The sequence below is a fragment of the Dendroctonus ponderosae genome, unplaced genomic scaffold (genome assembly GCF_020466585.1).
Source record: "Dendroctonus ponderosae isolate FM_Combo_2020 unplaced genomic scaffold, Dpon_F_20191213v2 Dpon_F_20191213_2, whole genome shotgun sequence".
Taxonomy (NCBI): Eukaryota; Metazoa; Arthropoda; class Insecta; order Coleoptera; family Curculionidae; genus Dendroctonus; species Dendroctonus ponderosae.
The window spans coordinates 1,435,489-1,447,627 of NW_026018165.1; the positions used below are offsets into that span (position 1 = coordinate 1,435,489).

The 12,139-nt window shown below is 36.5% G+C and overlaps 1 protein-coding gene across 3 annotated transcripts in view; it reads right to left on the reverse strand.

Annotated features, from left to right (window-relative positions):
- Positions 1–11,180, reverse strand: part of LOC109538189 — a 59,706-nt gene extending 48,526 nt beyond the window's left edge. For 2 of the 3 annotated variants that reach the window (XM_048663858.1, XM_048663856.1), the window contains exons 1-9: positions 10,899–11,180; positions 9,060–9,179; positions 8,723–8,851; positions 8,476–8,643; positions 4,927–5,190; positions 4,664–4,873; positions 4,389–4,553; positions 4,144–4,330; positions 3,808–4,079 (exon numbers count right to left, since the gene is read on the reverse strand). In XM_048663858.1, the coding sequence (XP_048519815.1) occupies positions 3,808–4,079; positions 4,144–4,330; positions 4,389–4,553; positions 4,664–4,873; positions 4,927–5,190; positions 8,476–8,643; positions 8,723–8,851; positions 9,060–9,179; positions 10,899–11,143 (1,760 nt within the window). In that variant the 5' untranslated portion in view covers positions 11,144–11,180. The remainder of the gene's footprint in view (positions 1–3,807; positions 4,080–4,143; positions 4,331–4,388; positions 4,554–4,663; positions 4,874–4,926; positions 5,191–8,475; positions 8,644–8,722; positions 8,852–9,059; positions 9,180–10,898) is intronic. The other variant, XM_048663857.1, reaches the window with a different exon arrangement.
- Between the last annotated feature and the right edge of the window lie 959 nt (positions 11,181–12,139).

Below are 12,139 nucleotides of genomic sequence, written 5' to 3' on the forward strand. Positions count from 1 at the left end.
TGCTGCGTTATCGAAAATGTTATCCTGAACTGTTAAGTCGCCATAACGTGTGGACGTTAAAAATAGCATTTATGATACAGCACAGGGCTGAATGTCGATTTTAACGTAAGCCCATAAAAAGAAATCCATTTTTGTCAAATCGGGTGAACGAGGTGGCCACTGTGGCCACGTCTGCCTCTCCACCTCTCAGGAAAATAATTATTTAGGTACTCATGAATTTGAGCTGTATGGTGAACCAGAGCTCCATCATGTAAATACCACATTCTTTCCTTGATATGATTAGGTAAATGATCAATTAAAGGTGGCAATTCAAATTTTGACACTTATTTATTGACTACATAGCCACCTTACAAAATGTAGCAACTTTTTGAAAATTTTAAATAAAATTAATTATAATTTGAAAACGGTTGATTTCACAGCTTAAAGTGTAAATGCAAATTTGTAACTTTGTAAATTGTCTATCTAATGGCGTATTAATATACAGATACTTCCATTTGAAAAACGAAAGTTACCTATATTGCGTTAAAAAGTTTTAGATTGAAGTCCACATTGTTAACACCCTGTACAATGTATTGCTATTTTGGTTCAATAGAATTCTTAACGGATCTGTGGTGATTGGAAAGACGTATTTTTTGGTATTTTTAACTGCTTTTTTTTGCTTCTACAATTAATTTTTAGATACCATGTTTTTAAGCAAAATTTTACTAAAATGGCGATAATCTGCCAACGTCACAAGTAAGAAAAAAACAATTTTCTGTGCATATGCTGCGTTTCAGGCTGCATTCCATGAGCTAATGAAAAATGGGTAGTTGTCTTTAAAAATACACCTTGACCTTGCCTGGCTTTTCTGAGACACTCTGTATCATATAAGATATTTTTAAAATGTGCGCACTTTGTGCGTCAACAACTTCTATATGAAACTATTTTTAGAAAGTTTAACACCATCGGAAGTAATGAACTCTATCGAACTAAAAAACCACCCTGTATATTTTAATATACAGGGTGTTAGTAAATAAGTGCAAGAAGTTGCAGGGAGTGATTCTGCATGCAAAAATAATGACTTGTTTTGTTTGCTTAAGCGAAAGTCCGCAAATGATTTGTTTTCGGAAATACGGGGTGTTTTGATGCAAAAAATTAGAACACCTTAACTTAATTTTTCATTTATTTAACACATTATTTAGAACTATCTAATGGAATGACAATAAACCATAACACTAACAGAAAATAGCACTAGTAAAATTTGTAATAGACGCAAAAATACAATAAATGTTTAAAATGACCTTCCTCAGATGTGATTCAACTCTTAGCCTCATTGAATACGTATCGCAGAAAACAAATCATTTGCGGGAAATTTAAGGCCCTGCCGCTCAGTTATTTAATTGTTTTTGGAAAACTGTTGTATTAACTTGAGACACACATTTTTCATATAGAATCACCTCGTGAATTTTTTGCGCGTCATTGTCCAACTCCCTCTATAATATGATATTTATATTATTGGTACTAGCGCTGTTCTAGCATTTCCTTTTTGTAGGTAAAAATTATTTTCAACCTAATGTTGTAGACTCAATCGTAGAATGCAGACGTAAATATTCATTACTTTTATATAATACATATCAGCAAAAATAACATTTTTGTGCGGTGAAGGTTGATAAAATTAATGATGTGGTTAGTTCAAAGGCGATTTGAATCTATAAAATGCGACTGGAATGGAATAAGTTCCATAATAATTACGTGCCGCAAAAACATTTGATTAATTATAGCCGATAGTTGCACTTAATGAAGATCTGAAATGCGGTGTGTAATAATTATTTACCTGCAAAGTTAATTGAAACGTATTCGAATAAACAAAACGCGGTGTTAGACTTAAGGACTGATGTGGACGATGTGGTTCTATCAAGTCAGATGCAATACATACTTAGTTGTATTGTTCAGCATTTATCGCCTTTAAGTAATTCAAATTTATTGTCATTTACTACTTTTTCCCGTACAATTAACTTTTATAAATGTGCTTTGTTATTCAGATTTTTTAACCTCCAATTCAGGGAATAAAAAGTGAACATTAATTCAAAATTAAGCTTTAAAATAATGAAAGTATTTGTACTTTTACATCTGCACTTATGCCAGAGACGTTGAAAGCGAAGAGAACGCACCATTGTCAAGTAAAAGTTATTTAAAAACTATTTACATAAGCCTGCACTTTAATTCAATTGGCCTCAATCCACCAATCGCAATAATAGTAGAGCCTGGAATTTTTGGAGGTGAAAGTTTGCAAATGAAAAAAAGCTGTTCTTGAACCACTTATGAGGGCTACAACTCGTTTTAGACATTTTGCACATACTATATCACGATTATCCCTTTAAACGTTGACCACGTATTTCGCATCTGTATATGCATTTAATTAGCTGGAAGATTTAAAAAAATCTGATATACCTACATGTCCTTGCATGAAGGTGAACAGATAATTTTTTACAACTAGCGGATAAGATTAGATAGTAAAGTGCATGAACTTTCCTGGAATAATTTTATTAAAACGTAATCTGAAAGTGCAAATAAACAGTACAATTATACGATCTCGGCTAGTGAAAGTATCCGAAAAAAGCTTTCATAGAATTAAAATCAAGAGCAGAACATATATGTCTCGTTACTAATGATTTCAAATTAGTTGATTTTATGCATTGAAGTATTCATACTTCAGACTATATGTATGTAGACTTTTTTGCAACCGGATTCGACTAACATGAAAATTGTCTTCCATTTTTGCGCATGAAACTGAACTATAAAGACAAATTTATATTTCTTCTTTCTATGTTTAACAGGCAATATTTCTTACTTTTTACAGAGAAAATCGGTCGTTATCTAAAGGCGAAACTGCGTTATACAGGGTGATTCAAAATTGGCGTCATTCCTCTGGAGGTGTTGTCTGGGGCTATTTGAGGAGTACAGAAAAATAGTTAAAAATATAATTCTTATTAAAAACTTAGAAATTTGCAAAAAACTATATCAGAAAGTAGGCAACAATGTTACAACAAGGATAAACGGAAAATTCAACAGGATTCGTTGAATGTGTGAACGTACTTTTTCGAAATATCAATTATTGTCCGCATAAGCTCAATGTTTACAAATAAACATCCATTTGAATCTTTAACTCCAAACAAGTTAGTGCCTGTGTAATCACCTTATTACTTATTATGCATTCTTGTCTAGCAGCTTCTCGTATTCGGTTAATTAACTCTTGCTCAATTTGTATCGGTGTTCAGCAGGTCATTGGTTTAATGTGTGCTTGTGCTCTGTTTATCTTACATACGTGGTAGGAATGTAGCCCTTCCTGGGTATATATTTGGTGCCTGGGAAAGTGTCAGTTGTACTGTGAGTACCCCTGGAAAGCTCTGCTGCAATTATGTCCAATACTTGTTCCTCTGTGTCTGGAACCCGAACATTTATTGTCGTCCACTATCATCCTGGAACCAACCCCCAGTATCTCAAGTCCTTTGTGGGTTGTTACAGTTCTTACAGCTTCTGCTATATAATTGTGATATTGCTCCAGAACTAATCGCATATCCAAAAATTCGTGAAAGGAGCGCGCTTTCACTCTGTTACGTCGTGATAAGTAAGCCCCTAGAACTTTTTAGGAGGGAGCCGATTTTGTACCATCTTCTAGAAGCATATAGAGACCACATTTGCCTAATAGAATGTCCGGAAAATTCCACTTCTAAACCACCTTACTGCGAAAACTAGCAATGGCCTTCACACAAAAAAACACCAAATACCGTTCAATTCAGCTACAGAACATTCATATTTGGGACTTACCATTGCTGTGCTTGTTGTTGATGTTGCCGTCCACTCTTTGCTTGCTGGGCAGCTGCAGCAGCAGCAGCTGCAGCTTGGGCTGCCGCCTGGATACAACCCTCGCACCGATCTTGGGGCCGGGGTGGTGGTGTGGCACAAATGCGACGTCCCCCACTGGCTCCCACGTACTCCACTGTCCCTTCGCAGTTGCCATGTCGACAAGACACTAAACTTGCCGCGACACGCGAAGCTGATGTAATTGGAGGAGTAATGGGACATTGAGTTCCCTTTTCCTATCGAATACATTATTGGAGCATTAATTGAAGAAGAGTTTATGTGGAAAGCTAATTTGTTTACCTGTTGATAATGTCCTCCAGTCGTTTGAAGGTTTTGGCACTGAATGTCTTGCAGGCTGGAAGTGTGACCCGCGCTTGTCACTGAACTTGCACTGGAACTGGAGCCAGGGCTCGATCGAGCTCCTCCAGATGATACAGTTTCGAATTGACAACACTTAAGTCTTGAAGGTGTGCCATGATTCGAATACCTTCAAGGATGAGTTTTTACGGATGAATCGCGAACGTCTTTCGTTTATCGATACTTACCGACTCTTCTGGAACTGGTTTTGTAAATAATGCATGGGCAGCCTGTAATAGTTAAGGTCTCGTCTCGTGTAGGGGTCGGAAGCATTAAATTGTTTGGGATAACGCTCGTACGATGACTGATACGAGTTGTAGAAAGGCTCTTGTGGTTGTGGCTGTGGTACATACCTGTTCAAATTCAATAAAAATATACGCTCTGTGTTTTTTCAAATGAATCGGAAACAGAAATGCGAATCAAAATTTTCAACATTTTACAAGTGAGGTATAAAAATACAGACCTTTCAACCGGCATATGCGCGTGCGGAGGTATGTATCGCTGCCCCTCACTAAACCTCTGCTCCCCATTATTCACCGTCTGGTAGTAGCCTCCCGAGGGCGTAGGACTGGCCCCGCCAGATATATGATACCTGTCCTGTTTTGAGGTATACTGATAGAACCTATCCGACGATTGATTTGGCGACTGATAGTGGTACTTCTCTTGATGATATCTGATGCATAAACCTGTATTATCACGCGTTGCTTAGAAAAATGGACTTGTTACCTTTGCTTGTTGCTTGGTCTATCCTCTGTGGGTGAGGGCGCAGGTAGCGGTGGAGGTGCAAATCGTTCCTGCGTAGCCGGCGCAACTGGACTTGGAAACGCCCCGTGCGCATAACAGTCGGTCGTTTCTGGCTCTCCGTCAGCAGGGGGCGGGGCCACGAAACGATCGCACGCTGGAGCAGGAGACGGAGGTTCTGATGTGGCCGAAGGCCCACCAAAAGGAGCCGGAGCAGGCGGACAAGCCAAAATTGATGGCGTAGCTGGCCTATAAAAGTGAACTATGTTTTATACATGAGTTTTTTGAACAATACATATTTCGAATGGACTAATTAGACATTTTTTTACAACAGTTTGGTTCCAATCCAATCCACTCCTCCTTAATCCTCCTTTTTTGTTTTTATTTAATTTTACTGTGTAAACTAGTAATGAGCGGGACTAGCAAAAAAAGTAAAACCAAGACCAAGACAATGTTCCAAGAACAAGACCAAAACCAAGATGATGCAAGTCTTCGTCTTGTTTTACTCACTCTTGTTTGACTAATATATTGTTATTATGATTGAAAAACCGCAGTATCTTGCGAATTAAGAATTAGGAATACTAATTGCCAAATGCAGAAATATTATTTTTTACAACAGGCAAGAAATATTAATACCGTAATGTCGGTTCCACAATATCCAGATTACGGTCTTAGAAAAGATATTTCTATAATCCAAGATAAACCGTTTGGCCTAAAAGGAATATTTTGCCAATATCCGACAAGAAGCAGAAAATGTATTTTCAATTTAGATATTTTCCGACTCGGATGACGAAGTCACCAATTCAGAGATTAAGGAAACGAGGTCAATTCGGAAAATTTTTATTTATTTCGCAACAAGCCGAATGGAAAATATCGTTTAGAGTATGCGACTGTTTTTCTAGCCGAAGGCAAAAATGAGACAAACAGAAATATGCGGATGTGATTTTCGAATTTGCCTTCTAAATCGATTCTAGAAAACGTCAATAAATAGTCTAGTAGTGTATGGAATAGAAGCAGCAACTTTCAATTTTATACTTTATATCTTTTAAAATTTTAAATTGATTTAATATAAAAACTTCAATCTCTCTTAAGGAATCGGTAATCCGGATTCTTGTGACAAAATGTTTGGTATTTTATGGCACGATGCATATACAGGATGATTCATTATGATGTGCAAATTTGTCTAGGGGGCGTTTGAAATGGCCTGAGTGGCCAAAACATTTAGTGCAAGAAATTATCTGTTAAACATGTCCTTAAGGTATGAATTTGCGCCTGGTTATGCAAAAAAAATATTCAAAGTTTTATTTTATAAATTTTATAACTATTGCAATGTCTTTGCTTTTTCTTGTCATTATAATTCAAATCCTTTACTATTGTGGAGATTCAAACTTTTGTTTGTTTAGAAGTTGTTGGAACAGTCTTTACAGTTCGAATTCGTTTTATTTAAATCTAAATGATTCTGTGTTTTTAACAACAGTTTTATACACATTTATCAATTAGTGTTCGGCTATCTAAACAAGTAAACTTGAAATTAAACTACGTTGAATAATTTTTGGAAAAAATGATAAACTCATTTGCTAGGGAGAAAAATCTGAATTAGGAGCTTCCATCCGATTCCAATTTTGACGAATGGATCAATTTCAAAAAATGAGCCAACTCATCCATAAATAGTCAGATTTGAGAAAATAGTTGCCTTTATAGAAACCATAAAGATATTTCTGCGAATCGCGCAGTAATTTCAGCTGTCGACGACCAAAAAGTTTTATTGCAGCTGTAAAATAAAAAGTTATGACGACTAGAACCGCTTGGTTTCTGCCAGCTCCATGATAAAATAAAGCGATACAATTGACAAAGAAATAAAACTGCTACAACAGTCACGTTATACCATCCATTAAGCCGACGAATACATGGAGAATTAATTGATCTAGCTGGAAAGCAGCAATCATATCTTCCGGATGCAATTAAACTGTTAGACTTAGCAAACTAAATATTAGATTTTTCGTTTTGATTAATGATTCAACAATAATGGATGCACATAGACTCGATTCTTGGATTCAATTGCAAGACTGGCTTTCTTATAGCGGTTATGAGATGAGATCTTGCCTGATATTCAATTTTGCAAGTAACCAAAATCAATATTCCTCCAAGAAGATTAAATAGAAAATCACTTGATTGAAAGTGGGTAACAAAGAAACTCTGTTCAGCAAGCAAAAACTTCTCCATCTAAGCAGTTTTACAGTAAGCAAACAAAAAAATAAAAATCTTGTAAAGAGAATTCACCTCCTTTCGGCTTATCGAATTTCTTTGCAATGCCGCTCGTTAAATACAGAAGTGTTCCATTATCTGGTAAAATTCCAAGTTCTGAGCGGAACACATGTACGCGCGTGTTTAAAGGCAAATGTTATTAATTTTAATCAGTCTAAAATCTCAGAAAATTATACTTCCTTTATCCAGAGTATAGCTGAACATGGAGCCGTCTTTCCCCTGTTACATGAGTACCAACATTTTTTTACGGAATTTTCAAATTCCAGAACAATCCGGAGATTTTTTTAATCAACAAAGGAAAAATATATTTTCATATTAACATGAGGGAAATTTCATCAAATTTGTAGCATGACTTTGTTAGTGAATATCTAGCTTTAGAGACTCAATAATTATCTAATCCGGATTCACTCGAAGTCTTCTGCCCTCTTTAAATTACAAAGTTTGATGAATTTATGGTTCACATAGATGGAAGTTAATCAAAGACCCCTAACAACTAATAACTCTGCATTTTGTAAAGTTTTAGTCTTGCAATTAGTAATGCTCCAATTAGCTACAGATTTGTATAGCTAATATGGTGGTCTCATGTAAATACGGGCCAGTATAAAACATGCAAACAAAACGCGAATACTCGTTAAGCAAGTACTTAACACGTTACGAGCTGGATGTTAATAGACACAGTGCAAAGCCACCAAGAATAGAAGAAGGAAAAAATAAATAAAGCTTTTAGCATATCGGAATCTGGGTCACGGCGAAAGGGATAACGGCAATAATGATTCAACCGAAGGGTGGACTTAAAATAGGTCGTGCTATTAGCATAAAGTTTGCCGATATTTCTTTCCGGGAGGATTTCACATGGGTATGAGATTTTTCGATTGGAAACATACAGTTAAAGCCCAATAATTAATCAGTTTGTGAAAATAGCGTGAGGGAATAAATTTGTGTCTTAGTGAATAGTTCGAATGGAATGAGATTTTCACCAGCCAAGAGGCGTTTAAGTCCTCTAATGATTTTTGCAAAGTTGCAAAAATGCCTTTGGATCAGTTCTATACGGATGAGGCGGGTACATGCTTGCAAAACCTTTTATTTGGGCATTTTGCCTCAAACTTTTGTTTTTGGGAATATATTCACGTCTATTATCACGATTTGATACGGTGAGTGATCTTTTTATATAAATACCAAATTTGTCCAAGTATTTTAATAAAACGTGTTACAATCAAGCCTTTGCAAATAGAATCAGACAACAGTCGTTTTCTACTTTTGTTATTTTACCTTTCATATTGGCTATTCGTTTCATACTGCTGTACCCGTCCTTGCAGATGCTCTCTTTGCAGCCTCTCCTTCCTATCCGAACTAGCTGATCTCTCTCTGATCTTGTAGACATCAGACTTCGAATTTCGCCTGTGGCGTTCAGTCGGGGTATATCTGAAGAACAAAGAGCTGGCCAATTATCAAATACGTTCACCTATATGGAGGTTTAAAGCCTCTAACTCGAATAGTGTCGTAAAAATAAACTTACCTATCGATCGAGCATGGGACTTGCGGCGACGTCTCCACTGCCTCCAAGTGGTACTTCTTGTCCAGCATGTGGAACCGTTCCGATGACGGAGTCGGGGTCCGCGGGTATGGCGTTGAGCTTGGATGGTACCTTAAGAAAAAATAACCTTAGCTGCTTAACTAGTCAAATTTTCAAGTCAAAAATCAAAGTAACTTAGAGTGCATGCGAACAACGCAATTGAAATGTGTTGTGTTTTTATATGCAGACTACACTATGTTTTTTCACATTTTCTGCAATAAATCGAGTCAACGAATAACACTTGAAATAAATGTCTAAAAATAATGTTTTCAGGACTTACCTGTCCAAGCTACCCTGTGTGTACCTGTCCCCACTGTTGCTGCTGTTAGGGGTTGTGAACCTGCCGGTAGTTCCAAGTGGTGCCGGGGTGGGACAAGACGTTCTTTCATTGTAGTGGAACCTGCAATTTAAATTACCTCATGTTGATCTTATTTATCAAATAATCTGGTTTGGTATTGAAGATTGAAGATGCGAAAAACATCGAGAAAATAATCTATTTTATAAAACTAACATTTGCATTGCGAAATGTATTAAACTGAATTCTTCCTCTATCCGCTAAATTCCGATTCCTGCATTCGTCTTTCACATTTATTCAATGGATCTTTACGGTTGAAAATGTGCACATGCAAACAATAAAACAGTAAAAAATCACCAAAAGAACCGAAAAATCACGGCTTAACATGCGTTCCATTAACATAACGATTATACACTCATGGATTATGTGTAAATAATTTTTCGATTTTTGTCTGTAAATAAATACATTTGAACCGTTAGCTTGCCTTTTTATATATTTTTTGCTACATTTTATCACTAAGGACCGATTAGGGTTGTTATTACAAACATGTACATTGTGATCATTTGACCGTAAAACACGTAATGATTAAAATCAACATTTTGGATCGACTTTGGTTAAAACTGCCAGCAGGGAGATTGAATAAAAATTTGAAAGCGGTATTTCTCGATTAATCGGATCGAGCCAAATTGGATAATAATTCGAAGGCCTTCCGAAATCTTTTGCCGTTCTGGAAACGTTCCAGAAATTCGAAATTCCGCTGACGACAGACACCCCGGCCAGGGACGTGGCATTGAGATACAGATAAAGTCACGTAGGAATATTATAGAAAGAAGCTCGCTGCCTGTCAATATTGGCTAAAGCTTGTTATTTTCACACAAGAAGAAACATCGACAAGTTAAAACGTGCAACAACTGCAATTAGATCAGTCTAGTTATTTATCGGAGCTAAGCAACTGGACAGCATAAGTTCTGGCAGTTAGCCAAGAGATTAAGTTCAACTGAAAGCAATTAATTTCAATTGTTTTAGTAATTTTGCAAATAAAAAAACTAGAACATTTTTAGTATCTCTGGAGGTTTCAGGCCGTTTTTATTAAATTATTTTGAGTTCTAGTAGTCAAAGCTTCGCTAATAGTTTCCACTTTTTAGTTAAACTGAAATGTATGTAAGAGTTGTATTTTCGACCAGTTTTAAACATTTTTTACTTCTTTTGGACTTCTTTTTGCCTTTTAACTGTTTGAATTGCCAGTTGAAGCCAATTTTACTCGATTTTATTTCATTTTAGTCTTTTATTCCTTATGAATCCTTAGTTTATTGAAATGTTTAATGGCTCGTTGTTATTTGCAAATTTTACAAATCATGACATTGAAAACCCTTTTTTGTTTGCCTTACTGGCGCAGTTTTCTGAAAAAACTGAAATTATAACTTTAGCGCCAATTTCCGTAATGACCATTAATTTTTACGTTTGATTTGTATCAACTTAGTTCAAGAAGGAGAAAAGATCGGGGTTTTTTGATACAAGTGAAATATCCAGTTTCGATTGACTGTGGAAATATTACAAATATACGGGAGCAAATTATTAATCAACAATTTTACAAGAAAAATTTGAGTTTTTATTCCCGAACCAAAACATTTTGCACTTTCGGTAGCCAAGTTGCCAGTTGCAATTCTAGCACATTTCCATGGAATTTAAATGAGTTTGCAACTACATTCAATATATGTATTAACAAATACACTTGAGAAAAGATTATGTCGTCTCCACCATTCTAGACGGAAATAGCAGATGGCTGCGCAGTAGGATTTCGAGATGCTGCGCAAACATACTAACCTATCCTGATGAAATCCAGGAGGCTGTGCTTTGTGTTGAGCGGTCGTCGCCGCGACCGACGACTGCCGATCCTTCCCGAGCGGATAACGTTCGGAGACAGCACCGCCGCCACTGCGCAAAACAGCAGCGCCAGCAACGCGGGTTGCAGGACAGTTCTGCGTCCAGCCACTTCCGGGGGCGACGCAGCTGCTCCCCGAACAACCGGTGGACCGGGACCCGTCGTCAGGGCACCTGAAACAATACATATTTTTCAAATATCATTGTTTTATTTAATAGTTTATTCTTGATTTTGCCTTTATTCTTACTCGCGAATTCTAAAGTCCAAGCGCCCACTGGCGGCTAAAAAATAACTACAGTTTAACTAGTCAAAGTTGACACTTGTTTTCATTAAACGTTATTGTGACATATTGTGTGTAGTTGTACTTAGGTTTTGCAAGCCTCTAAACAAATTAAAACACATTGAAAAGTGGGTAAGTAATGTTTTATGTCATTAACTAAAAAGCAAAGGTAAACGAATGGGGACTGTGGAAGGTATTACCAAGGTCGTGTTTGCAACAATTGCGAGTCATGTTTACGTTTCGCAGCGCCCTCATTGATAGTTGATCTCGCGAATAATGTAACTTTATATGAACGGTTAGAAATAATGTTTTGAAAAAGTTCTGAGAGAGATTTGATGATTTAAATKTCTAGCTGATTCTAATAGAGCTGAARGCAAGTGAGAACAGTTTTCACAGTCGTAGAACGRTTTAGGAAACTATTGCTGRCAAACATATCTCAAGAAAGAGAGAGCAATTATTCAAACCAATAAAATCGCATAATTTTGCTTGCAGTTTCGGATTATTACTAGTTGTCAAGCTCAATATTGAAAATAATGTTGGTTTTGGCGGAATGGCGGAAATTTGCTAGAAGATTTTTTTCACCAGTTTCACCCTTGACATGACTTATTACTTATATGGTTTCGATCTAAAAACACATCGCTGCACATCAGCATGGAATCGAATTTTTAGAGAACTTCAACACGTCTATCTCCAAACACAGCGTTTGAGGAAATTGGATATTGCCGAACTACGTTCTGAGGAAGCCCTGCTTAACTATATGTCTAATTAATGTATGGATGCTCTTCCCAATAAATCTGAGTTTGAACTATTTCTGGTACGGTTCCCGCAAACTGTTAATTGATCTATGGAGCCTTGAAAGCAGTAAAAGTATTGATTGCATTTATTGTGAAACTGAATATTCAC